This window comes from Entelurus aequoreus, linkage group LG01 (genome assembly GCF_033978785.1).
Source record: "Entelurus aequoreus isolate RoL-2023_Sb linkage group LG01, RoL_Eaeq_v1.1, whole genome shotgun sequence".
Classification (NCBI taxonomy): Eukaryota; Metazoa; Chordata; class Actinopteri; order Syngnathiformes; family Syngnathidae; genus Entelurus; species Entelurus aequoreus.
Genome location: NC_084731.1, coordinates 29,976,466 through 30,003,809, shown reverse-complemented (window position 1 = coordinate 30,003,809; position 27,344 = coordinate 29,976,466). Strand labels below are relative to the sequence as shown.

Sequence of the window (27,344 nt, the reverse complement as noted above, 5' to 3'; positions counted from 1 at the left end):
AGGAAAAGCACTGTACTTTTCAATGAAGATAACTTTCAACTAGTCTTAACTTTAAAGAAATACACTCTATACATTGCTAATGTGGTAAATTACTATTCTAGCTGCTAATGTCTGGTTTTTGGTGCAATATCTACATAGTTTGGGGTCACCCAAACAATTTTGTGGAATAGCCTTCATTTCTAAGAACAAGAATAGACTGTCGAGTTTCAAATGAAAGTTCTCTTTTTCTGGCCATTTTGAGCGTTTAATTGACCCCCCAAATGTGATGCTCCAGAAACTCAATCTGCTCAAAGGAAGGTCAGTTTTGTAGCTTCTGTAACGAGCTAAACTGTTTTCAGATGTGTGAACATGATTGCACAAGGGTTTTCTAATCATCAATTAGCCTTCTGAGCCAATATATATATATATATATATATATAAATGATAAATGATAAATGGGTTATACTTGTATACTTTTCTACCTTCAAGGTACTCAAAGCGCTTTGACAGTATTTCCACATTCACCCATTCACACACACATTCACACACTGATGGCGGGAGCTGCCATGCAAGGCGCTAACCAGCAGCCATCAGGAGCAAGGGTGAAGTGTCTTGCCCAAGGACACAACGGACGTGACTAGGAAGGTAGAAGGTGGGAATTGAACCCCAGTAACCAGCAACACTCCGATTGCTGGCACAGCCACTCTACCAACTTCGCCACGCCGTCCCTAACTCCGATTGCTGGCACAGCCACTCTACCAACTTCGCCACGCCGTCCCTATATATATATATATATATATATATATATATATATATATATATATATATATATATATATATATATATATATATATATATATATATATATATACACACAGTGGGGCAAAAAAGTATTTAGTCAGCCACCCATTGACAATCAATCAATGGGTGGCTGACTAAATACTTCTAAATGCTTCCCAAGGACATTATGTATGGACAACTGGCTGCTGGTTCCAGACATGTTGGTCGTCCCTCCCTCCGGTTCAAGGACGCATGCAAGAGAGATCTAAAGGCGTGTAATATTCCCTTGGACAGCTGGGAGATACAGGCGGAGAACCGAAATGTCTGGCGTCAAGCGGTTAGACGGGGTATCGCAGAGGCTGATTTGAGGAGAGGCCAGCTCGCAGAGGAGAAGAGAGACAGGAGGAAACATACTGCAAATACCATCGCACAGCAGGAGCGGGATGAAGTCTCTACACATGTTTGCACTAAGTGCAACCAGGACTGTCACTCAAGAATTGGCTTGTACAGCCATGCTAGGCGTTGTCAACAAACATGAATGTACCGTATCAACAAAACATCAAGTTAAAATGTGAAAATTATAATTAGATATGTGCATTGTATAATTACAACACTCATTAAAACTGAAAAGATATTACTAATAATTGACTAAAATAGGATGACAAAACTATTTAAATAAAAATTTTAAAAAAAACTATTAATAATAATTAAAGTACCATTACAAAATTAAAAAATAAATAAAAATAATTAAAAATAAATTAAATAAAAAATTAAACACCAAATCGAAATAAGTGTCTGACACAAGAGCGTAAATTAGCATGGTCATCTGTTGACTAAGCTGCCAAAGAAGATATATATATATATATATATATATATATATATATATATATATATATATATATATATATATATATATATATATATATATATAATATATATATATATATATATATATATATATATATATATATATATATATATATATATATATATATGAACTTAGCATTGAAAACCAACAAAGTCGGCCTGAAGATAAACATGAAGAAGACCAGAGCAGTAATGTTCAATCAATTCTGTAGAGAACAGAAAATTATGTTGGATAGCCCTGAAATTGAGATAGTAGACAATTGATTTGTATCTAGGATCAGCAAATTAGAATGGATCACAATCTATTGGATGAGATCAAAAGAAGGACAAGAGCTGGTTGGAGTGCATACGGGAACCTTAATGATATGAGAATTAACATGGCTATCTGCCTCAAGAAAAAAAGTTTTCAATCAATGTGTACTACCAGCAGTGACATATGGTTCTGTAACCTGGGCGATAACAAAGAAAATGGAGCAGAAAATGAGACTACTCAACAAAGTATGGAGCGCACCATGCTAGGAATATCCAATCAGGATAGGAGGACACTCCAATGGATCAGAAACCAGACTAAAGTAGCAGACATAATGTAATCAATCCGAAGAAAGAAATGGAAGTGGGCTGGCCACCTTGCAAGAATATCTGATAACAGATGGACCAAGCGTGTTACAGAATGATAATAAATAGAGCTGACGATTTGGAGAGCAGCAAATGTGTCATAATATCACATGGCAGTTTGGACTTTATGATTAGTTTCCTGTATTTTGTATTGTTTTCTGTTTCATGCTCTTATTTGTTATACTTCCCCTCTGGTCCGAGCGCTGTTTTCCTCACCGGTTTACTGACTGATTTACCAGACGACACAGCTCTCCCTAGTTCAGGAGGTCTTTGCTATACTAGCCATGTCCATCATTTTGCTTTGTACTTTAACATGCTGCATAGCTTTCCATAGGCGCATAAGTGTCTTGTGCCTGGTTGCTTTTTTGTGCACTTACATGCTGCACTGCTTTTGGGGTTTCCCTGATACAAGGGTTTTACCTTCACTTTGTCTGCTGTTTCTGCATTCTGGGGTCCAGACCAACAACACCAAACACAGACCGTAAGAATAGATCTGCATAAGAACAAAGTTCAAAGTATCAAACTCTAGAGTGATACACTTTGTTAAATTACAAACTAAGTCTAGCTGGGTAGTCATCATTATGCTGCATTAAAGGGGAACTTTTTTATTTTATTTGGCCTATCATTCACAATCCTTATGCAAGACTAGAACACATGTCTTTTTTAAATATGCATTCTAAATAGTAAATAAATGTGATCAAAAGTCTGTTTTGGCAGTCGCTCTATTTCGCCTATAAAAAGCCCTTAGAAAACATCCAAACACCACCATTAAGGTTTTATATACATGCTGTAGGTATATATGTATGTAGTAAAAGTCACATTTATAAGGACATTTAATATTTACGTATGGTGATCATGTTAAGCATACGCGTTGCATTAATTTCAAACAAAACTGATTTCTTCTCACTGTGGACTTCATGAGAGCCAACATCCATCCATCCATTTTCTACGGCTTGTCCACATAATAAAACATCACCTACTGTACAGTATCTGTTGTCATGTGGATGCCGATTGATAGAACCTTGTTATAGTCCAGTTTAGATGAGGAATGACTCATAATCCTCGTGAAGAACAAAGGGGTGGAACCAGGCATCTTTTTCGTCATTCATGCTATTTCCTGTTCTAAATTGGCTGTCAAAGTGTACTAACTTGTCGGAATATGTCCTCATTACTCCACTGTGCAGGTGAGAGGCATGATTTATGATCTACAATAAACTTCCTCAAGCAAGGAAGCAGCATTACCACTCGATCAAAATAGGCAAACAAGCTTGTGATCACATCGCTGCAATTAGGGCTGCAACTAACGATTAATTTGATAATTGATTAATCTGTCGATTATTACTTCGATTAATCAATAAATCAATCAATGTTTATTTATATAGCCCTAAATCACAAATCGATTAATAATCGGATAAAAGAGACAAACTACATTTCTATCCTTTCCAGTATTTTATTGAAAAAAAACAGCATACTGGCACCATACTTATTTTGATTATTGTTTCTCAGTTGTTTGTACATGTTGCAGTTTATAAATAAAGGTTTATTTAAAAAAAAAAAAAAAACATTAAAAAAAAAAAAAGCCTCTGCCTATGCGCATAGCATAGATCCAACGAATCGATGACTAAATTAATCGGCAACTATTTTTATAATAGATTTGAATCGATTTAATCGATTAGTTGTTTGTCTGCGTTAGGGCTTATAATAACAATATCACTAATACTTGGTTAATATTCAAGTCACAAAATGTAAATGGATTATGTTTGGCTGGTCATTTATTGGGGTTTTTGGGCAGAATACAGGTCCTCCCATTTGCTCCGTTGTAAGCTGACTTTCATTCACGTTTATGTACGAGTTATTATGCATTAAAAAATACATCCCTCATAATGTTTTTCATAATGATTTTGAATGAAGAAAGTGCAGTTCTTCTTTAACTCTTATTATCATTAAACAGTTGTACTATTTTTCAAGTTTTGTTGGCGTTCTGCAAGTATGTGATGTAGTATCACCATATTTGTTTGTTCTCTTGATCAAAAAATTTATTTTTTCCTCTCATCACAGCTCATAAATGGTCTTAAAACAATGCAGCTGCTGGACGTCAGCGTGGTGGACTACAAATACAAGTGAGAGTCAGCTGTCGTGTTCAAATAGTAAATTGAGTGAGAGTAGTTTGTTTGGTAAACATAACTGAGGTGTGTGGTTTTTTTAGGGACATTCCTTTTCTAGAGCAGTTGAGGATCACCCACAACTCTGACATCTTCATAGGAATGCACGGTGCAGGACTTACACACCTGCTCTTCTTGCCTGACTGGGCTGTGGTCTTTGAGCTGTAAGTGACATCATGTTTTCCCGGGATGGTGACAGCGCTACAATGGGGGTGGACAGGCTGAGCGATGGGCTTGGCAAACACTCGTCAATGCTGCTCTCAGCTACTGGCTGTGTGTGTGTGTAAGTGTGTGGCTGTGAAATAAAGTCCAATTAAGCAGACACTCCTCACACCTGGCTACCCCCAGGGAGGTAGTCTGATTGAGTGGGTGTATGGGAGTGTTCTGCATTACAGGGGGCCGTTCAAAAACAATGTGCATTCAGTCACAGTTCATAAACAATATTTAGCAAATAGGAGTGAAAGAGAAGCATGCCGAAGACAGCAATGGAGAAAAGTTGTGCACCTGTCCCTCTCAGGTATAATTGTGAAGATGAGAGCTGCTATCGAGATTTGGCTCGGCTGCGGGGCATTCGCTATGTGACTTGGCAGAAAATGGATAAGGTGTTCCCGCAGGACAGGGTAAGAAGAACTCCATGAACATTACATCCTTCTAAACACAGTTCATCCCACAGAATCTCCATATAAATCTAATAGCAGAATTTGGAGTGTGGCCATGCGCATGTATCGCAATAGTAATCCTTGAAGGGAGACTGCACTTTTTGGGAATTTTTCCCATCATTTACAATCCTTATGTAAGACAAGCACACACATGTTTTCCTTTGTTTATGTATTCTTACTAGTAAATAAATGCAAGCAAAAATCCACTTACAATGGAGCCTATGGGAGTCGCTCTATTCTGCCATAAAGTGCTTAAAAAAACATCCAAACACTTCCATCAACGATTAATACACAAATGTATATTCAATGAGCCTGTAGTAACAGGCACATTTATATTAACATGTAATATTTACGTATTTTGCTCATTTTAAGCATACAGCAGAGTCGGTTTGTACGGTACACTGGTACTATTGAAGTACCGCGATACTAATGAATCATAAACGGTGCTATACCGCTTCTAAAAAGTACCGGTTCTCTTTTTTTTTTAACGGGCATGACGGTGCGCCGTCGTCACGTCATGACATTGCTGGTTTTACGAGCAGAGAAGCATGGTCAGCAACGCACAATCACGGACTATTTACAGACAGACACATTTTGGCTTAAAAACTAACGAAAAATGTGAAGCTATAACACTGAAACGCACTGAGGTTTGTACCAGTACTGGTACCAAAATATTGGTATAAGGACAGCCATACAGCAGAGCATTGATTTCACAAACGCATCACAATGTTCGCTTTTTCCTTCAACTACAACACTAGCTGGGTTTTCAATAACTCTAGAAATGTGCAAAACCTAAATATCGCAATAAAAAAATGGTAATGGAAACACCCATATTTAAAAAAAACTCTCAAATACTGCTAAAACAATTTTACGCCACCATGAGGTGGTCTTTCAGACGTTTCAATATTAAAGTGTGTTGCAAAAGCTTGACGGAAACACTTTTTAGAAGGTTACTTATAGGTTTTTATTGTCGGATGAAGCCATGGCTCCCATTGACTCCATTGTAAGCTGACTTTTATTTGTGTTTATTTACGAGTTGTAATGCATTAAAAAAAAGACATACGTGTCTTGTCTCTTATAAGAATTGTGAATTATAGGCAACATTCCAAAAACTGCAGTTCCCCTTTAAGATACGATGATCGATGTACTCAGTGTATTGTGTGACGCAATCCTTCAAAAAGTAACTAATTCTCTAAGACATGCGCATCTATCTTAAATCAAAATCAATACAAGATAAATCAATTATTGTCACATTAATTTAAATTAATCAATATAAATGTCACATAATTGTTGTAATTAAGACTATTTCCATTAATCTACACGCATTTATTCACTATCACTGTCAAACATTTGCTTTTGTTTTGTTTGTACGAAATAAAATTCATCTTCTTGAGAGATTTGAAATCACCGCAATATCTTAATATTATCATTTTCATGAGTTATGTATCGCGTTTGTATTAATAATTTTGTATGTAAGATATTGTTGGCATGCAGAAGATTACAGTGTAACCTTGATTTACAAACTTAATTGGTTCTTGAACAGGGTTCGTAAATAGAAAAATGTGTATATTTAAGCAAATGTGTTGTTCACTTAGAACACAATGTAGAGCACTATACAGTAGTGTACCGTATTTTTCGAAGTATAAGTCGCTCCGGAGTATAAGTCGCACCGGGCGAAAATGCATAATAAAGAAGGAAAAAAACATATATAAGTCGCACTGGAGTATAAGTCACATTTTTTGGGGAAATTTATTTGATAAAACCCAACACCAAGAATAGACATTTGAAAGGCAATTTAAAATAAATAAAGAATAGTGAACAACAGGCTGAATAACTGTACGTCATCCAACACCTTCAATCACTGTCCCTGAAAACCTCAAATAAAGCCAGAAATCTTGGGGTTATTTTAGATTCTGATTTACATTTCGACAGTCACATCAAATCAGTAACAAAATCGGCCTACTATCACCTCAAAAATGTAAAAAGACTTAGAGGGCTCATGTCAGCTCAAGACTTAGAAAAACTTGTACATGCCTTTATTACCAGTAGGCTAGACTATTGTAATGGTCTCCTTGCAGGTCTTCCCAAAAAAACTGTCAGGCAGCTACAGCTTGTTCAGAACGCTGCTGCTAGAGTTCTAACAAAGACCAAAAAATGTGAGCACATTACACCAATTCTTAAATCCTTACATTGGCTCCCTGTACATCAGAGAATAGATTTCAAAATCCTCCTGCTCACATATAAATCACTACATGGTCTAGGGCCCAAGTATATCACTGATATGCTCCCACTATATACGCCCTCTAGATCACTAAGATCTTCTGAGACCAATCTGTTAGCGGTTCCAAGAGTAAACTCAAATCAAGGGAGATCATCATTCAGTCACTATGCAACACATAGCTGGAATAAACTTCCTGAAGATGTCAGACTCTCCCCAACTCTCACTACTTTTAAAACTAGACTGAAGACTTTTATGTTCACCTTAGCTTTCAGCTAAATCTTTTAATCTTTTAACTTTTAACGTCTGCACTGTTTTTATTTTTATTGTCTGCATTTTAATTTTGGGGGACATTTATTTGATAAAACCCAACACCAAGAATAGACATTTGAAAGGCAATTTAAAATAAATAAAGAATAGTGAACAACAGGCTGAATAACTGTACGTTATATGACGCATAAATAACCAACTGAGAACGTGCCTGGTATGTTAACGTAACATATTATGGTAAGAGTCATTCAAATAACTATAACATATAGAACATGCTATACGTTTACCAAACAATCTGTCACTCCTAATCGCTAAATCCCATGAAATCTTATACGTCTAGTCTCTTACGTGAATGAGCTAAATAATATTATTTTATATTTTACGGTAATGTGTTAATAATTTCACACATAAGTCGCTCCTGAGTATAAGTCGCACCCCCGGCCAAACTATGAAAAAAACTGCGACTTATAGTCCGAAAAATACGGTATATCAAACAAACATAACATGGGGGTAATGTATCAACTTTCTATATAATAACAAAGTCAAAACAACAACAACTGAACTTGTCTTCATTTTCAGCTGCCCTGCCGACACAGACACGCACACATTTATTTTTATTTATTAATTAGGACAATGTACCATTACATTATGCATAAAGCAGAGATGCTTGTACAAGACTGTAGCTTAGTAGCTAATTTCCGTCTGTAGTCCTAACGGGTCAAAGTGCACAATGTTAATACACCATTCAAATGAATCATCCAAAATTCATACATTACACACAGCATGCATTAAAGTTAAAAAGTTAAAGTGCCAATGATTGTCACACACACACCAGGTGTGGCGAAATTATTCTCTGCATTTGACCCTCCACCCTTCATCACCCCCTGGGAAACTCACATACTGATATTATCTAGAAAAAAATCACAACTACTAACATTCGGGATGAGGTGCAACTTTCATCGTCAAGTCAATCACATGTTACAAATGACAATAATTCACTTTAATCACAAGTGCGTGTAAGTAAATGCGCCACAGCGTCCTTCAACAATTGCTATTTCTTCGGAATTAATATAAATATTCATATATTACATATAGCCTGATATTTGCGCACTATTGACAAGTGATGCACCGAAAATTCGGTCGTCTTAAATAGACTTTGCTCACCAAAACCGGATGTTGTGATGAAATATCCAGTTCTGCTGGCGACTGCTTCTAACACCGCGCATACGAGTGACGTAACTCGCCCAAAGCTGACGAAAAAGTCACATTCGGGTCGCATTGCGTTTAGACTGAAGTCACATTTGAAAAGATCAGATTCCAATTGGATTCAGGACTACTTCCTGATGTGGCTTAAACCTGATGCCAAAAGATCAGATTTGAAGCACATTGGAGCGTTTAGACTGGACTGTGTCACTGGAGGGCAAAACATCATATTTGGTGTGCAGTTTAAACAGAGCCAGTGTTGGCCTTTGTTGTCCAGAATTGTAAGGACATGTTTGTAGATGGATTCTAATGGTTTAATGCAGTCCTTCTCAAATAGTGGGGTGGCCGTTGGTTAATCTTCTTTGTCTGCTGCGGGTAAGAGGAGCGGAGGAGACAGTGTTGGCGGCTTCTTGAAGGTTTCATACCACACATCGCTTGTCCGTTGCTTTCTTCGGTCTCATATTGTGCAACCAAAACTATAAAAATGCTGTAAAAAGGCTAAAATGCACACAAAGTAGCATTTAGCAAAGTAGCGAGTGACAGCACTGCTGTGTTCACAATGGCTGCGCTCCGAGACACAATAGGTGGATGAAACCTTTACTTATTTATTACGGTATATCAGCCGCACCCACTAAATTTTAGGAGGTTAAAATATGTTCCCATATATTAGTCGCACCAGACTACAAGCCGCAGAGATATACATTGCAAAATTAGTTATTTACACAGAAATATTTTGTAAATGTTTATTTACATACCTTAATCATTTCCAAACGGTGTCTGTAACACTGCAGTTAAACAGCTGATCAAACAAAACAGAAGTCTAGCTGCGGAAGCTAGCTGTCTAATCAGCTAAACAGACTTAATAACTCCACGGTGACATCTTGGTGAATTAACTGAGGAATTTGTGAAACTAAAACATCCATCCATCCATTTTCTACCGCTTGTCCCTTTCGGGGTCGCGGGGGTTGCTGGAGCCTATCTCAGCTGCATTCGGGCGGAAGGCGGGGATAGACAGACAACATTCACACTCACACTCACACATTAGGGCCAATTTAGTGTTGCCAATCAACCTATCCCCCAGGCGCATGTCTTTGGAGGTGGGAGGAAGCCGGAGTACCCGGAGGAAACCCACGCAGTCACGGGGAGAACATGCAAACTATACGAAAAAAAAATGCATAATAGTAACACAGGCACTTGGAAATGTGTTAGCATATTAGCTAATGCTAACTATGCTAGATTCATTACAATACGATAGTACGCACAAATATGCATGAAAACACTACTACAGACATCACACATGGGACTGTATACTGTAAAACTTACTAGCGTTGCTGGAGAATAAATAATCTATACGTGTAGAAACGCTACGGATGGCTAGAAGACTGAACGGCATTCTACTTTTGGTTGAAAGCACTAAATGGAAGCAAAGTCGTTCAAAAGATGGTGCAATAGCACAAACAATAAAACACAATCTTAGTATATTTGCTTTTTTTTTACTATTATTATTATCCTTATTATTAGAGATGTCAGATAATATCGGGCTTCCGATATTATCGGCCGATAAATGCTTTAAAATGTAATATCGGAAATTATCGGTATCTGTTCGGAAATTATCTGTATCGTTTCAAAGAGTAAAATGTAGGACTTTTTAAAAAGCCGCTGTTTGGAGTGGTACACGGACGTAGGGAGAAGTACAGAGCGCCAATTAACCTTAAAGGCACTGCCTTTGCGTGCCGGCCCAATCACATGATAACTACAGCTTTTCACACACACAAGTGAATGCAACGCATACTTGGTCAACAGCCATACAGGTCACACTGAGGGTGACTGTATAAACAACTTTAACACTGTTACAAATATGCCCCACACTGTGAACCCACACCAAACAAGAATGACAAAGACATTTCGGGAGAACATCAGAATCAGAATCAGAATTAGAATAGTTTTATTGCCATTGTTTGAGAACGGGATCACAAACTAGGAATTTTTCTTGGTGCAAACGTGCGACATAAAACACATATAACACATATTTGGTATAAAAAGAGCTGTGACTGAGCTATCAGATAGACTTAGAAGGGATTCAAGGAATTCAAGGAGCTGCTGTTAGGAGTTCTTGTTCATTTGCCTGATGGCCGAGGGGAAAAAACTGTTCAGGTGGCGGGAGGTGTGGGTCTGGATGGAGCGTAGTCTCCTGCCTGAGGGGAGAGGGGAGAATAGTGTGTGTCCAGGGTGAGAAGAGTCAGCTGTGATCCGACCCACACGCCTCCTGGTCCTGGAGGAGAACAAGTCCTGGAGGGATGGGAGCTTGCAGCCAATCACCTTCTCCGCAGCACGTACGATGCGTTGCAGTCTATTCTTATCCTGGACTGTGGCGCCGGGGAACCACACTGTGATGGAGGAGGTCAGGATGGACTCTATGATGGCTGAGTAAAACTGCACCAGCATCTCGGTCGGCACCTTAAGTTTCCTCAGCTGCCGCAGGAAGTACATCCTCTGCTGGGCCTTCTTGATGAGGGAGCTGATGGTCAGCTCCCACTTGAGGTCCTGGGTGATGGTGGTGCCCAAGAAACGGAAGGAGTCCACAATGGGGACGGGGGTGGGAGAGTCAATCAGGGTGAGGGGGGATGGTGGGGCTGTGACTTTCCTGAAGTCCATGATCATCTCCACTGTTTTCTGGGCGTTCAGCTCCAGGTTATTTAGGCTGCACCAGGACGTCAGCCGGTCTACCTCTCTCCTGTAGGCGGACTCATCGCCATTCGAGATGAGCCCGATGAGGGTGGTGTCATCCGCAAACTTGAGCAGTTTTACGGATTGGTGACTGGAGGTGCAGCAGTTTGTATACAGGGAGAAGAGCCAGGGGGAGAGTACACAGCCCTGAGGAGTACCCGTGTTTGTGGTTCGACTGTCCGAGACAATCTTCCCCAGCCTTACGTGCTGTCTTCGGTCTGTCAGGAAGTCATTAATCCAACTGCAGAGGGAGTCGGGCACGCTGAGCTGGTAGAGCTTGTCTCGTAGCAGTCCAGGGAGGATGGTGTTGAAGGCAGAGCTGAAGTCCACAAACAGGATCCTAGCGTAGGTTCCTGGGGAGTCCAGATGCTCCAGGATGAAGTGGAGGGCCAGGTTCACTGCATCATCCACAGACCTGTTGGCTCTGTAGGCGAACTGCAGTGGGTCCAGGAGGGGGGCGGTGATGTCCTTGAGGTGGGGCAGGACCAAGCGCTCAAAGGACTTCATGACCACAGACGTCGGCGCGACCGGCCTGTAGTCATTTAGTCCTGTGATCCGTGCTTTCTTGGGGACAGGGACAATGGTAGAGGTCTTAAAGCACCGTAACACAACATAAACACAATAAAACAAATACCCAGAACCCCTTGCAGCACTAACTCTTCCGGGACGCTACAATATACGCCCCCCGCTACACATACCCAACCTCAACCTCGCCCCCCCAACCCCACCCACCTCAACCTCCTCATGCTCTCTCAGGGAAAGCATGTCCCAAATTCCAAGCTGCTGTTTTGAGGCATGTTAAAAAAAAAAAGCACTTTGTGACTTCAATAATAAATATGGCAGTGCCATGTTGGCATTTTTTTCCATAACTTGAGTTGATTTATTTTGGAAAACCTTGTTACATTGTTTAATGCATCCAGCGGGGCATCACAACAAAATTAGGCATAATGATGTGTTAATTCCACGACTGTATATATCGGTATCGGTTTATATCGGAATCGGTAATTAAGAGTTGGACAATATCAGAATATCGGATATCGGCAAAAAAGCCATTATCGGACATCTCTAATTATTATTATTTTTATTATTTGTAAATCAAGGTTCCACTGTATTTCCAATTCATAAAGGGTAAGCATGTCATCAAAACTCCCAGTGATTAAATGAATCTTTTACCCTACATTTGATCCCCATCACCTTCCTTAGGGTCACCACCCAACTCTCGGAGACCACCCCAAGTTCACCAACTACTCCTTCGACGTGGATGAGTTCATGCGCTTCGTGCTAGAGGCGGCAGATTACGTCACGCAGCATCCCAAATGGCGGCGTCACATCCTGCGCGATGAATTATAAAAAAAAAAAAGTTTGCAATTAGCCTGGATCAAGAGACATTGTGACTTTGGCACTGAGATTTCTGAAAAAAAATCCAACCAAACATGTCTGGATCTCGGCGGTATATCAAATCATTTGTCACTTCCTGTCCCCGGGATTGATGAGTCGTGATGAGTGAAAGCTGTACACATCCGTATTGGCACATCTGGAGATTTCCAAGAAGTACTTCTTCATTACCGCCGCCTCCACTGCGTCATTCCACACCGATAAAGTTAGCTAATTAGCAGCTGTTCCGGTGTCCCGTAACATGTGGCCTGTCGTCACATTTGATTAGTGTCACCTTGACTTGAGCTTGCTCGGAGCGTCTGAGTACATCCACAACATATCAGTGTCATATGATGGAATTCTGCCAGACGTGTGCTGCTTTTTATTTTTAATTATGCGTCTGTATAAACTAAAAAGATTGTTGAAGTATATATTTTGTCTTATAACGCTCATGCTATTTTTAGTCAGGGCTAAACTGTATCAAAAAGGCCTATTTAATGTATTTGTACTATTTATTTGTTGTATGTGGATATGATTACTATTTGTAATAGAGGTTTGCTTATAGTCCATGTGATGTTTCACACACAGATAAGCATAGGGCCGCGTGATCCGTGGGGGTCTCCGTTTTTCATGAATAAACGCATGTAAAATGTCAAATAATGAATGACAGATCGCTTCATGTGACATTTTACCACAAACATATTCCCAGCACCTTCCTGCTCTTTCACTAAAGTTCCTTAGCCATTCACATTGTCCCTCATGGCACTTGTGTTGGGCTGGTAGCCATTTGTTGTGGGTTCGAATACCAGTCATTTTAATTATGTTATGTTTTAATTTACATTTATTCCGCACAAAAAAATATAGATATACATTGAACAACTTATTTACCAAATATTTGTTTTAAAACAAATCAAATAAAATTTAAGTTTAAAAATGGTTTCACACAAATTAAAAAGTGTGAAAATGTTTGTAAAGGGGTAGCTCAAAATAAAATACTGCTTTGGGCCCCATTTTAGCCAGGGGTCCTCCATGTTTTGCCTGAATAAGCACATGCAGAATGTCAATGAATAAATAACAGGGCGCTTCATGTGACATTTTGCTGCAAACATTTTCCTGCTCCGTCACTGCTAACAATATGACACATTTCAGCATTGTCCCCTGTGGCGCGCACTTTTAGTGCTGGGCTTGTAAACAGTCGTATTCAAATCGAATCCTGGCTACGGATGTGACAGGAATATGTACAAATGTAAGCTACAAGTGTTATTTTGCACCAAAAAAATACATATTATTTTTTATTTGTCATGAATTTGTTTTAGTACAAAACATGCATCAAATCAATTCAAGTTTGATTAAAAAAGTATGAAAATAATTTCACAGAAATAAAAACATTTGAATTTTTTTGTAATGTAATAGGCTTTCAAAATAAAATTCTGCTTAGGGAACAAATTTGGCCAGGGGCGGCCATGCATGGGGGCCCCCGTTTTGCGTGAACAAGCGCATGTATAATGTCAATTATTAAAAGCCCTTCCTTCTCTGTAATAATAATAATAATAATGAATTACATTTGAAACGTACTTTACATTTGTTAAAATCTCAAAGTGCTACAAAGTATATATATTTAAAAAAAAAAATACAATAAAATAAAAATAGAAAGTTAGAATATATAATAGAAAATTAAAATAGAAACGAAAACATGAAAAACACTAGATAAAACAGAAACATGGATAAAAATAGAAATAAAAGCATGAAAGCACTGGAAAGAAGATGACACATTTCCATATTGACCTCCTCTTTGTTATTGTGCACAAAAAAAAATATATTGAACAATTAATTTCCTATGAATTTGTTTTAGTACGAAATGTGCTTTAAATTAAATTGATTAAAAGTCTATGTTTTGTGATCAGAATCTAAAAATACAATTCTGCTTCGGGGCCCAGTTTAGCCACGGTTGGCCCTGACACCTGAAGTAGACCAGCAAGAGAAAGTGCTTCCCTTTCAAATAAACTTTCAACACAAGTTTTTGGGGGTTTTGATTTATGACTTTTTTGTCCACATAGAGTAATTCAAACACAGTGGTTCTCAAACGTTTTGTCACCAAGTACCACCTCAGAAAACACTTGGCTCTCCTAGTACCACCATGATGACCAACATTAAAATACAGTAGCATAGTAGGCCGAAGTATTCATCAAAAACAAGGCAGAAGTTTTATTACACAAATATATTTAATATTGTTGACCACTGTAACATTACACACAACTGGAACAGTAATACTGTAATTAAATAATTAATTAAATCTACATAGAGCCCGCGTACCACTATTGGTTCACATACCACAGTTTGAGAATCACTGCCCTACATTATTTGTTTTCCAGTTTTTGATGAAATCCTTTGTTTTTTGAGGTCCGTGTGTAAAAAAAAAACCCCATTTAAAACATCAACACAAATTTATGCGTTCACAAATTGATTCAATGTTATAGATCAAAATATCACAACTTTTGCCCCAATTCACTAAAAAAGCTGCTGCCAATTCAGGCATCACAACAAAAGCCTGCAATATCCCGGAGGTATGGACTATCATTCATTAGTTGCATGTGAGATCATTGTTCTTGATCACGCTCTGTGCGCAGGGGCCCGCGATCCATGGGGGAGCCCTTTTTGCGCAGTAAAAGAACATTTTAAAAATGACACAACGCTTCATATGAACTTTTACAGCCAACACATCCTGAGCCCCTTCCTGCTCCAGCACTAATAATAATCAATCAATCAATGTTTACTTATATAGCCCTAAATCACGAGTGTCTCAAAGGGCTGCACAACCCACAACGACATCCTCGGCTCAGATCCCACATCAGGGCAAGGAAAAACTCAACCCAATGGGACAATGAGAAACTTTGCAGTGGACCGCAGATGTGGGGACCCCCCTAATAATATAATGGAAAATTAGAGTTGCGCTGGGAAATTTTACTAATTTATGTTTTGTTTTGTTTTGTTTTTTTTGTAACAGGCAAGCGGTAGAAAATGGATGGATGGATGTGTTATTTTTCACAAAAAAATACAAAATATGCATCAAATTAAACTCAAGTTCGTAAAGTATTAAAAAAACAGTGAAAAATGTGTAATAGGAGTAGAGCCCCAATTTTCTGAAGCCCTGATTTTATGTAAAGTAATTTTGTAATTTTGCTGTCAGTATTTTATTTACAGCTTTTATTTAGATATGCTCATTGATATTGAAATAGCACAATATATGTGTTACTTTCTCACCATCTTCATATCGTATTCATCACCACGGCCTAGGACCCGTTTTTTGGGGAGAACATGTAATATATTCAATAAAAAAGTTTCAAAACACACTGATGTTGTATTGTCTGTGTCGGCATTATTAGACATCAAAGATTAAAAATCCCTCTTTCATTAAATCGGTCATCTTCTTGAAGTCTGACCTTGCAGCGGGGGGGGGGGGGGGGGGGGGAATTGAACTTTTTCATCTCATGCCAGTTTCTGCTGATGCCAGACATCTTTTTGCTCCTTTCATTATTTTAGTGGGTTCAGCTTTAAGGAAGAGAAGGAGTTTGTGCAAAAGGGCACTAGTTCAGTTTTTACTGTCCCCACAATAAATCTGAGTGACCTCAAAAAACAAACAAACAAAAAAAAAACTCCCTGATGTTGCGGTGATGTCTGTTAGCCACATGGGGGCAGTACAAGCCCACACATAAACCTACAGACAGCAAGCCTCTTTATTTATGGCCTAGCTCAGGTTACAGCTTGTGACCTAGTGAAGAATGAAGAATCACCATTCAGGGTAGGAATCAGAGGCAAGGAACCCTCGTTAACCTTTGCGACTGCTTAAAATCAATAACGAGCATCTTAACTCACTGAATGTGTTCAGTTTTAACGGGTTTTTGTTGGGTCTTGTGTCAGCTTGTCAAAAACGAGGATTCCATTAATTTTCATCCCTCAAAATAGGTTAATGACCATTTACATATTGGACAAAAGACAAAAAAAACATTTGTGTGAGTGATTGTGTGTTCTTTAGTTAAATTTATAACATGTATATAAAGTAGGGCTGTCAAAAATAAGTTAACTCGTGTGATTGATCACAAAAAAATATTGCATTGATCCTTGGAATACGTAGATTAATCACACAATTTATTTTGACCGCATATGCTCCTCTACCTTAATGGTGGATGGTTACCTGGGAGGCGGCATGGGTCAATGCGTACGCCAAAATAAATGTAATGCGTTCAAGTAACACATTCCTGTATGACATGCTGACAATAAAATTGCATTTGTCTTTTTTAAGTTCATTTAAATTATGCAAGCGAGTAATAACCTGTAAATAATCACGATCCAAACTCAAAAGTGAGATTTATATGATTAAAAAACTACTAAGAATCATTCGACAGCAGTAATGTAAAGCCTAACATATTTTCTACCTGAACCTCCTTATCGAGAAACATGCAAAGTGCAGACTAATGCGCCAGTTGGCAGCTTTTTAAACGGGACAAAAATGGGCGATGTAAATTAAATTTCACATTGTGTTGTTGAGCAAAGTGGTTACATAACGCGGTTTCCTCTTAATACTTTCTGGCCCTTCTTAGGAAATAATGATAAGTGCTGTGTGGGCTCTTGCTTCTATTATCTGCCCCATTTCCACGTGATCACTGCAGTATCACGCCACTTTTTTCATTTATTTTTGTCAAAGTTATTATTATTGGGTTTTTTCTCCGAAAGTTTTTCAGTTGTAATTCTTTTGTCTCTGTCCTAGATTTGACTGTTTGACAAGAAAGCACCGAGAAGGAGAAAGGCACAATGACAGGACAATCTGTCACTGTCCGTGGTGCTGAAGCACAATTCATTGGCGTGTGTCCCCAGTCCTGCAAGACCTAATAGAACTGCACTATTATGTCTTTTTAATCGGACTCTACACACACAGGTCAAAGTGCATGCATGGTGTCGCAGCTTTATACAATTGGGATTCATTATCGTCGCTTTAAGGCTATCCGTTACATTTTTTTTTTTTTAGCACACATAAGAATAAATGCATGAGATTGGATACTCATCACCTGAGGTCGTTAGCACACATCGACCGCCGCTCAGTCTTAACGGCTGCAAATACAGCGCCCTGCAATCAATCGCCATCAACACGCTAGAATATTCCCGGGGATGGGATAATTGTTCGAGCAAGTCTCTCTCTGTGCTGTAATGGAGAGGCGGCCATCATTAAATCCTGTTGAAGGGGGTGTGGGTGCGGTGGTTTACACTTACACCCTCCGTGTTCACATCACAGTATTGATATCAGGCAGCATGATCGATAGTGTGGAAGGAAGTGAGGTGGCAGTAAAGACAGCGAGTGTCCCTTCGGTCACAACTTTAGCACACCCGCTCGCAGTCGAAATACCTCCAGTTGGTGATCTTTACAAGGGGAGATGTCCAAAGTGCGCCTGTTGCGTATTGGCCTAACCCCAGAAAAGAAAAAAAAAGTGGATATAAAAGGCACAATGCTAGTTAGAATGTTTGCATTACTAACTTTTTTTGTTATTAAAGTTTTTCTCGCGTAACAAACTAGTCCGTTATCTCGCGTGTCATTTTGCAGATACCAAGAATCCCACTCACGAATGAATCAGTCAGAGTTTTTTTTTTTTTTTTACTACGGTCGCAAAATAAGCCACCATGGGGCCAAATAACGTTGTGAGTGCCAGCACGTTGGTAAAGAAGAGTGAAGTTAAGAAAGAACTCAAATGATCCTCCTCCCTCTCCACTTCTCGCCGCCACACAACAAAAAGAAATCTGTAGATTTTACTGTAAAATTCCACTGTCTGACCACAAGATTTATGGTGCTTTTTACACAGAATGACTGTACATTGAAAAACAGTACCATTTGTCATTTTTACCGTTAAATTCTGGCAACTAATCTATCTTTTCTATTTTTTTTTACTTTTACTGGAAAATCAATTGTAGTAGTTTGAAAAACTACCACATGTATTTTGACAGTCAAATTCTAGCCACCCAGCTGCTGGTTTTTGCAGTAAAATATACGTGCGTTGTTTTCACACAGAAGTTCTGTAAATTGAAAAAAAGGCCGTTGTTGTTTTTTTCCGGTAAAATTGTGGCGACTGAGCTGATAGTTGTTGTTTTTTTTAACCGTAAAATCTACAGCTGTTGTTTTTACAGTGCATTACTGTAATTTTTTTGTTCTGGTGACTGAGCTGCTAGTTTCCCACCATTGTTTTTTGACTGAGCTGACTTTTTTTTTTTTTAAACCGAAAAATGTACGTTCGTAATTTTTTTTTACAGTCTATAACTGTAGATAAAAATCAGTACCACTGTTATTTCTACAGTACAATTCTGGCAGTTTTTCACCTTAAAATCTAGTTGATTTTACAGTGCATTACTGTAAATGGAACTTTTGTTTATTACAGTAAAAGTATGGCGACTGAGCTGCCAGTTTGTTATTGTAAAATCTACTAAGTCTTGTTTTTACAGTGCAATGGGAGTCTTCAATAAAGGTAAAAGTTGTCCATTTAACATGTTTTGTATTTCACATTGCATGTAAAACTATAAAATATGCTTTTTTTCTTCATTCTTTTTTAGGTGTCCAAATAGGATGATATTCGGAAAGAATGACTAACAAAACACAGCTGCTACTGTATACATGCTGTGTATACCTGCTCAGTGGCCTTGTGGTTAGAGTGTCCGCCCTGACATCGGTAGGTCGAGTCATACCAAAGACTGTAAAAATGGGACCCATTACCTCGGCATCAAGGGTTGGATTTGGGGGGTTAAATCACCAAAATGATTCCTGAGCGTGGCCACCGCTGCTGCTCACTGCTCCCTTCACCTCCCAGGGGGTGGAACAAGGAGATGGGTCAAATGCAGAGGGTCATTTCACCACACCTAGTGTGTGTGAGACTATCAGTGGTACTTTAACTTCATACAGTATACACTTTTTTAAAGCCTGTTTGAATTTTTCTTTGCCTCCGTCGCCCATTGGTGGTTTAATTAGTCCACTTGCATGTATAAGTATTATGTGTAAACGTGCTTTGGGATAAATTGCTGTGAATTGGCTCTTTAAAATCTTTTTTTGAGTTTAGCAATTTTACAAAATTAAAGAAATATAAAAAAAAAGAAGTAACATTTTAGTATGGGGAACATATTCTAAGTCACAAAGACTTAATTTAGAGTTATTTGGACACTAGGGGGACATATAAGGGTTAGGGTTAATAATAGAGATGTCCGATAATATCGGCCTGCCGATATTATCGGCCGATAAATGCTTTAAAATGTAATATCGGAAATGATCGATATCGTTTTTTTTTATATCGGTATCGTTTTTTTTTTTTATTAAATCAACATAAAAAACACAAGATACACTTACAATTAGTGCACCAACCCAAAAAACCTCCCTCCCCCGTTCACACTCATTCACACAAAAGGGTTGTTTCTTTCTGTTATTAATATTCTGGTTCCTACATTATATATCAATATATATCAATGCAGTCTGCAAGGGATACAGTCCATAAGCACACATGATTGTGCGTGCTGCTGGTCCACTAATAGTACTAACCTTTAACAGTTAATTTTACTCATTTTCATCAATTACTAGTTTCTATGTAACTGTTGTTATATTGTTTTACTTTCTTTTTTATTTAAGAAAATGTTTTTAATTTATTTATCTTATTTTATTTTATTATTATTTTTAAAAAGGACCTTATCTTCACCATACCTGGTTGTCCAACTTAGGCATAATAATGTGTTAATTCCACGACTGTATATATCGGTATCGGTAATTAAGAGTTGGACAATATCGGAATATCGTATATCGGCAAAAAGCCATTATCGGACATCCCTAGTTAATAAGCAATAATTCTGAGGTTATTGAGGGAAGACTCTTAATAAGCGGTAGAAAATGGATGGTTGTATAATAAGGCCATGCAGAATAAGGCATTAATAAGTACTTAATAATAACTATAAGAGCCAATAAGTTACTAATTGCATGTTAATAAGCAACTAATTAATGCTGAATGTGTTCCCCATACTAAAGTGTTACCCCCCAAAAAATCAAAATAGATCCCCCGTATCGTTTAGATTTTTTCAGTACAGTCCTGACTTCTATAGTCGTCAACCGTTTCTCGCCCAACATTGTAAGGCTTTCTTGCACACTCTATGACATCAGTGTCCAAAAAAAAAGGGGGGTGAGGGGGGCGGCGTTCTTCGGGTGAACTGGGCGGGCACAGTTGGACGTGTTCCGAATGGGGAAAGACGCGCAGCTCGCCTCTCACTTCTTCTTATGACCAATCGATCCCTCCTCGCATGCTCGGGCGGGAGCGACGACGCGGACGCGGGCGCCAGTGTCACCACTGCGCCACTGTACCGGCATCGCTCTCGTCGGTCACGAACGGGACTCAAACTTGTGTGAAGAGTTCACCCTAAATACATCACCTTCTTTTAGCTTGGAATTACGCACCTTTTTTTTTTTTTGAGGCTTTTTTCTTCTTCTTTTCTTTTTTTCTTTTTTTTTGAACAGACTGTAAGGAGTCAAGTCTGTTCGTCATCTTCAGGACCAAAAAAAGAGAATCGGGGATCGTGAGGAGATCGTATCGCAGAAAGTGACCCTCCTGGATAATTACCACCTGCAGTCATGGCATCTACTTCATAAATTCCGGGTAAGTTGGAATCCTATACTTTTTTTTTTCTTTTTTTTTTTAATTAAGTGACTTCCAAACTGACCGATCCGTTTATATAGCTTATTAAGTATTGCAACAAAAACCCAAATTCTAGCCTAACATGTATCTGATCCATTAGACTGTACCACCTCCGTGCGTAAAGGCGCACCGGTTGGCATCGATTGAACCGACAGAGTGTGTGCGTATCGGTGCTTTGCTGCAGACGATACTGGCACCGTCTTAAATACATAACTATCGGCGCTCTGCTATTCTGCATGGATCGCTACTGAAGATGATGATGATTAGGTAGCTGAGAGACTGTTGGAATGAAGGCGTGTTGAAGAATGTAAAGTCACATTCTATTGGACGAACTCTCTCTCTCTCTCTCTCTCTCTCTCCCTCCCTCCATCCCTCTCTCAATGTGCGCAGTAATCTCTGTTTAATTGTGAGCCTTCTTTCTATCTCTGCTGTCCTGCTGCTCACAATGTGTACAGTATTGAGAGTGTGTAATTATTCTCTCCATTGTCTGCCCTAACACTGCACAGAGAGCATTGTCATTAGTAGGGCTGTTGAGGGGGAGAGGATCGGTCTGGGGACCTAATTCTCATTGACAGTCACATTAACACGGGAGCAGCACTCTTAATCCTGGGGAGATTACTCTTCTTAACCCTGTCAAACACACACACACATACACACACACACACACACACACACACACAGATCTACATTTCTGCCAGTGGGTGCTCGGTGTGTGTGTATTAGTGTTGTCCCGATACCAATATTTTGGTCCCGGTACCGGTACTTTTCTAAATAAAGGGGACCACAAAAAATTTCATTATTGGCTTTATTTTAACAAAAAAATCTTACGGTACATGAAACATATGTTTTTTTATTGCAAGTTTGTCCTTAAATAAAATAGTGAACATACAAGACAACTTGTCTTTTATTAGTAAGTAAACAAACAAAGGCTCCTAATTTAGCTGCTGACGTATGCAGTAACACAGGGGTGTCCAAACTTTTTCCAATGAGGGCCAAACACAGAAAAATTAAAGCATGCGGGGGCCATTTTGATATTTTTATTTTCAAACTATAACAAAATATATGGATTTTTTTTGTGTGTTTGTTTTACCTTTAGGGCTCCCGGGGACCATAAAGGGTCTAAGTCATTAAAATGTTAAAAACGAGTCAAATTGTTATTTATTTATTTTTATTTAACGCTTACAGTAAATCTCTACAGTATATCAACTTTAGGTTGGTATAAAGTTAAAAAAACACCAAAAAGGCTTTATGCCTTTTCTGTCAAAGACAACTTTGTTTTTTTTATAATAAAACTGAAATATGCAGTATTTCCCCCACTGCCCAAAACATTCAGAAAGCAATGTTTGATGTGAATAATGCAGGACACCATTGATTTTAATTCATTATTATTTTTGAGTAATCACAGTGAAAATAAAAATAAAATCCCATTAAATATATTTGGGATCCAAAAGGTGCCCCATTCATAAAGTGATACATTTTTATGTTTTTGTTTTTTTTACTTTCAACACTTAAGTTACGAGATCAACTTCAGATATATCTGTCGATTTTACGTTTGAACTATTATTTTGTTTGTTTTATGCTCTTTTGTCAAAGAACATGTTGATGTTTTTGTATGGCAACCACACAATATTTTGTGCAATATTTTCCACATAAAACATTTTAAAGTGAAATATTTGAAATAATTGGAGCCTTTAATAGGTCAATAATTCATTATAACATTGATTATTAATTTTTTTTTTTGAGCAATGGCAAAAAAATAAAAATAAAGATAGACAAAAGAAAAAAAACAGCCTGCATGGCAGCTTTGTGTCAACATTGCAACTTTTTCTAGTTAAGATTTCACCTCATTCCACTTTTTTTTTATGTTTTTTTAATTTTTGCAATAGCATTTCCAGAATTTGTGGCGGGCCGGTAAACAATTAGCTGCGGGCCACCAATGGCCCCCGGGCCGCACTTTGGGCACCCCTGCAGTAACATATTGTGTCATTTATCATTCTGTTATTGTGTCAAAATTATTAAGGACAAGTGGTAGAAAATGAATTATTAATCTACTTGTTCATTTACTGTTAATATCTGCTTATTTTCTGTTTCAACATGTTCTATCTACACTTCTGTTAAAATGTAATAATCACTTATTCTTCTGTTGTTTGATACTTTACATTAGTTTTGGATGATACCACAAATTTGGGTATCAATCCGATACCAAGTAGTTACAGTATTCAAAGTCCTCATGTGTCTAGGGACATACTGTATTTCCTGGGTTTATAAACATAATATAAATTTTAAAAAACGAAAGAAGATTTTGTGATGTTAAAAAATATCGATGTAATCATAGTAGTATCGACTAGATACGCTATTGTACGTGGTATCATTACAGTGGATGTTGGGTGTAGATCCACCAATGGCGTTTGTTTATATTGTAGCGTCCCGGAAGAGTTGGTGCTGCAGGGAATTCTGGGAATTTGTTCTGTAGTGTTGCTGTTGTGTTGCCGTGCAAATATTCTTCCAAAATGTGTTTGTCGTTGTTGTTTAGTGGGGTTTCACTGTATGGCACATGTTTATGACAGTGTTGGCATTGTTCATACTGCCACCCTTAGTGTGACATGTATGGCTGTTGAGTAAGTATGCATTTCATTCGCTCATGTGTAGTGTGTTCAAAGTCACAATGATTGAGTCCGTTTGTTTATTGTAGGGCACAATGTAATCTTAGTTAGGCTTTGTTAATTATAGTCTATATGATTTGTGACTTAATTATTATATAAATCAGACCAAATTCTCCACAGAGTTAACAACAACAAGATTGATTATTCACAAAATATTTTAAAGATAGGAGGTTGCCATCAATCCTACGTGGATGCTCGGCATTGTCCGTGGGTGCTTGGCCCCGAAGCACCCACGGCGCCTATGCACACACACACACACACACACACACACACACACACACACACACACACACACACACACCTGTATGGGGTCTCCTATATGTGGCTCCTTTTACGCGCTTATGGCCTATTCTCCAACACACTTTCTGGGCAAACCGTTTTTAACCCCACGATCCTACAGTACAGTCATCTCATCCGTATCTCTCCTCAATACACTCCCAAAAATCAAGGTAGCACCTTGTACCTAAAAGAGTACTATGCTTGGTTCAAATGAAAGATTGCAGGGGGGTGACAGAGGCCCCTTCTACACTAAGCCGGCTAAGGTTATCCAGGGTAAACCCCACCTAACCTTATCCTTGTCCACACACACACAATGGTCGTTTAAGACCCCGTCCCCGTCCGTCCGCCAGCGCAGCGCGACCTAGTACGCATGCGCGGAAAATGCGCATGTCATAGTTACCTCCAGTGTTGCTTTGTGTGCAAGTTCTTAAATGTAATTTATCTGAACAATATCCAGTGTTGTGGTATTTCAATTAACTGGAATCCAGTGTGCTGTGGGGCCCTATTGTAGTGAATCACACCTGAGACCATACTTGCCAACCTTGAGACCTCCGATACCGGGAGGTGGGGGGTCAGGGGTGGGTGTGGGGCGTGGTTGGGGGTGGGGCGGAGGCGTGGTTAAGAGGGGAATATATTTAAACTAGAATCCACCAACTCAAGTATTTCATACATATATATATATATATATATATATATATATATATATATATATATATATATATATATATATATATATATATATATATATATATATATATATATATATATATATATATATGTATGAAATACTTGACTTTCAGTGAATTCTAGCTATATATATATATATATATATATATATATATATATATATATATATATATATATATATATATATATATATATATATATTTTTTTTTTTTTTTTATTATACATATAAATAAAAGAAATACTTGAATTTCAGTGTTCTGGAGGCTATCCAGTAGATGGCAGTATTGTCCTGTTTAAGAGTGTCACAACATTGCTGTTTACGGCAGACAAACTGCTTTACGGTAGACTAAACGTGACTGCTGTTGTTGTGTGTTGTTACCGCGCTGGGAGGACGTTAATGAAACTGCCTAACAATAAACCCACATAAGAAACCAAGAACTCGCCCTCGATCATTCTACAGTTATGCCGTCATTGGGCAGGCAAGCTGTTTATATTGTGGGAAAGCGGACGTGAGAACAGGCTGTCTCCACTCAGGTCCGCATTGAGCTGGAGGGGGCGTGGCCTCCAGCTCCGGCTGAATACCGGGAGTTTGTCGGGAGAAAATTTCTGCCGGGAGGTTATCGGGAGAGGCGCTGAATACCGGGAGTCTCCCGCTAAAAACGGGAGGTTTGGCAAGTATGCCTGAGACATCATAAATTAATCAAATCTTTAATGGACGTTTGGAAGTAAACAATGTGATAAAGAACATTTTACATCAATCAATCTAGGGATCTAGATATCTGGTCAGGACACTCGTCACTCTTTTGCCTTCACCTTCATTGTCCATTCGTTTTTGGTGACTTTATATACTCTGGACCTAGACGTTGAGTCCGCGACATACATGGCGGACAATAACTGATACAGTCTGCTTTGCCAGTCCAAAAGCGTTCGCCGTTTTCCGTAGTTTTCCCTCGACGACCAGGTAATACAAAGCACACGCTACTTTTTTTTATCACATCCACTGGAGCCTGCATTCTCTTTGTCACTCCTTCGACAAATGAAGTTTTTTGGTAAGTAGAATCACAGCTGACCTGGACATTCGAAAGTTCTCTTGCCGTCTGAGATTTGTTGTATTCGAAATAGCTGCAATCGCGCGTTTTCTTCTCTTAAGGTATCCATGTGTGATTTCCACAAGCATCTGTACAGACGGAAGGAGAAACACGGGCATGTCTGGATGACTCGCCTCAATATTTCCAGTGGTTAGCTCCGAGTTATGAAACCGCTTTATTATGAAGCTGGCAGTAGCACGTTCTTTCTGACGTCACTTCCTGTTTGAGCCACGGTCTTTCTGGCGTCACTTCCTCTCCGAACTCAGTTTGTAAACGATGGATGAGTCCATACAAAGCTAAGAGCCGGAGATTCAAGAAATAGACGGCGCACTTACCCGTGTAAAAAAGTATCCAAGGAGGGGAACCTTAAACGAGGAATTAGTGTGGCCAAAACGGGGCTCAGGCTAAATAATTATTTGTTTAAGGGGTTATCCGGCTTAGTGTAGACATAACCTGAATTGCATATTAAATGTGCCAAAAGCAATTACATGTACATATATATGCCAAACCAGTGGTCTGCAAACTTTTAGTACCACCTCAAAAAACACTTGGCTCCCCAAGTACCACTATAATTACCAACATTAAAATACAGTATTGTAGCAGGCCTAAATATTAATTAAAAACACGGCACAGGTTTTATTTAACTAGTATATCTAATTATTTTGGCCAATGTAACATCCCACACAGTTTGAACAGTAACACTGTGTTTGAATATTTAATTGATTTTTTGGCGTACCAATAGATAGAGCCCGACTCAAAGTAAACCACAGTATAATGAGAATCACTGTGCTAAACTTTTTAAATAGGTGACAAAGCAAACAGCTGTTAGTTTTAAAACTCCAAACCACAGCCCGATTTGGCCCGCCGCCATCTTCAATTTAGCCCGCGAGGCAGACGACGGCAGGAATTCAATGGTTAGCCAACCTCGCCGTGCAAGCTGTTTTTATATCAAATTTAAATATCCAGTTGTCTAACAGGTAGCAATCTGTCGTCGTCTTGTGGATAAAGTAAGAAACTTAGGACAGTGACCATGATGTGAACATTCTAGATACTACCAACACAGCATTTACT

The 27,344-nt window shown here is 38.6% G+C and overlaps 1 protein-coding gene across 7 annotated transcripts in view; it reads left to right on the top strand.

Annotated features, from left to right (window-relative positions):
• Window positions 1–27,344, top strand: part of eogt (EGF domain-specific O-linked N-acetylglucosamine (GlcNAc) transferase) — a 110,736-nt gene that overhangs the window by 27,442 nt on the left and 55,950 nt on the right. For 3 of the 7 annotated variants that reach the window (XR_009826194.1, XR_009826192.1, XR_009826197.1), the window contains exons 13-17: window positions 4,300–4,361; window positions 4,448–4,567; window positions 4,921–5,023; window positions 17,620–19,561; window positions 21,379–21,517. Coding sequence is in view for 2 of the 7 variants with exons in the window: in XM_062047074.1 (XP_061903058.1) it covers window positions 4,300–4,361; window positions 4,448–4,567; window positions 4,921–5,023; window positions 12,684–12,830 (432 nt within the window). In the remaining 5 variants the exon portion in view is untranslated. Of the gene's footprint in view, window positions 1–4,299; window positions 4,362–4,447; window positions 4,568–4,920; window positions 5,024–12,683; window positions 16,196–17,619; window positions 19,562–21,378; window positions 21,518–21,656; window positions 21,767–27,344 lie in introns of those variants that run through there. The other 4 variants (XM_062047074.1, XM_062047067.1, XR_009826193.1 and 1 more) reach the window with 3 other exon arrangements.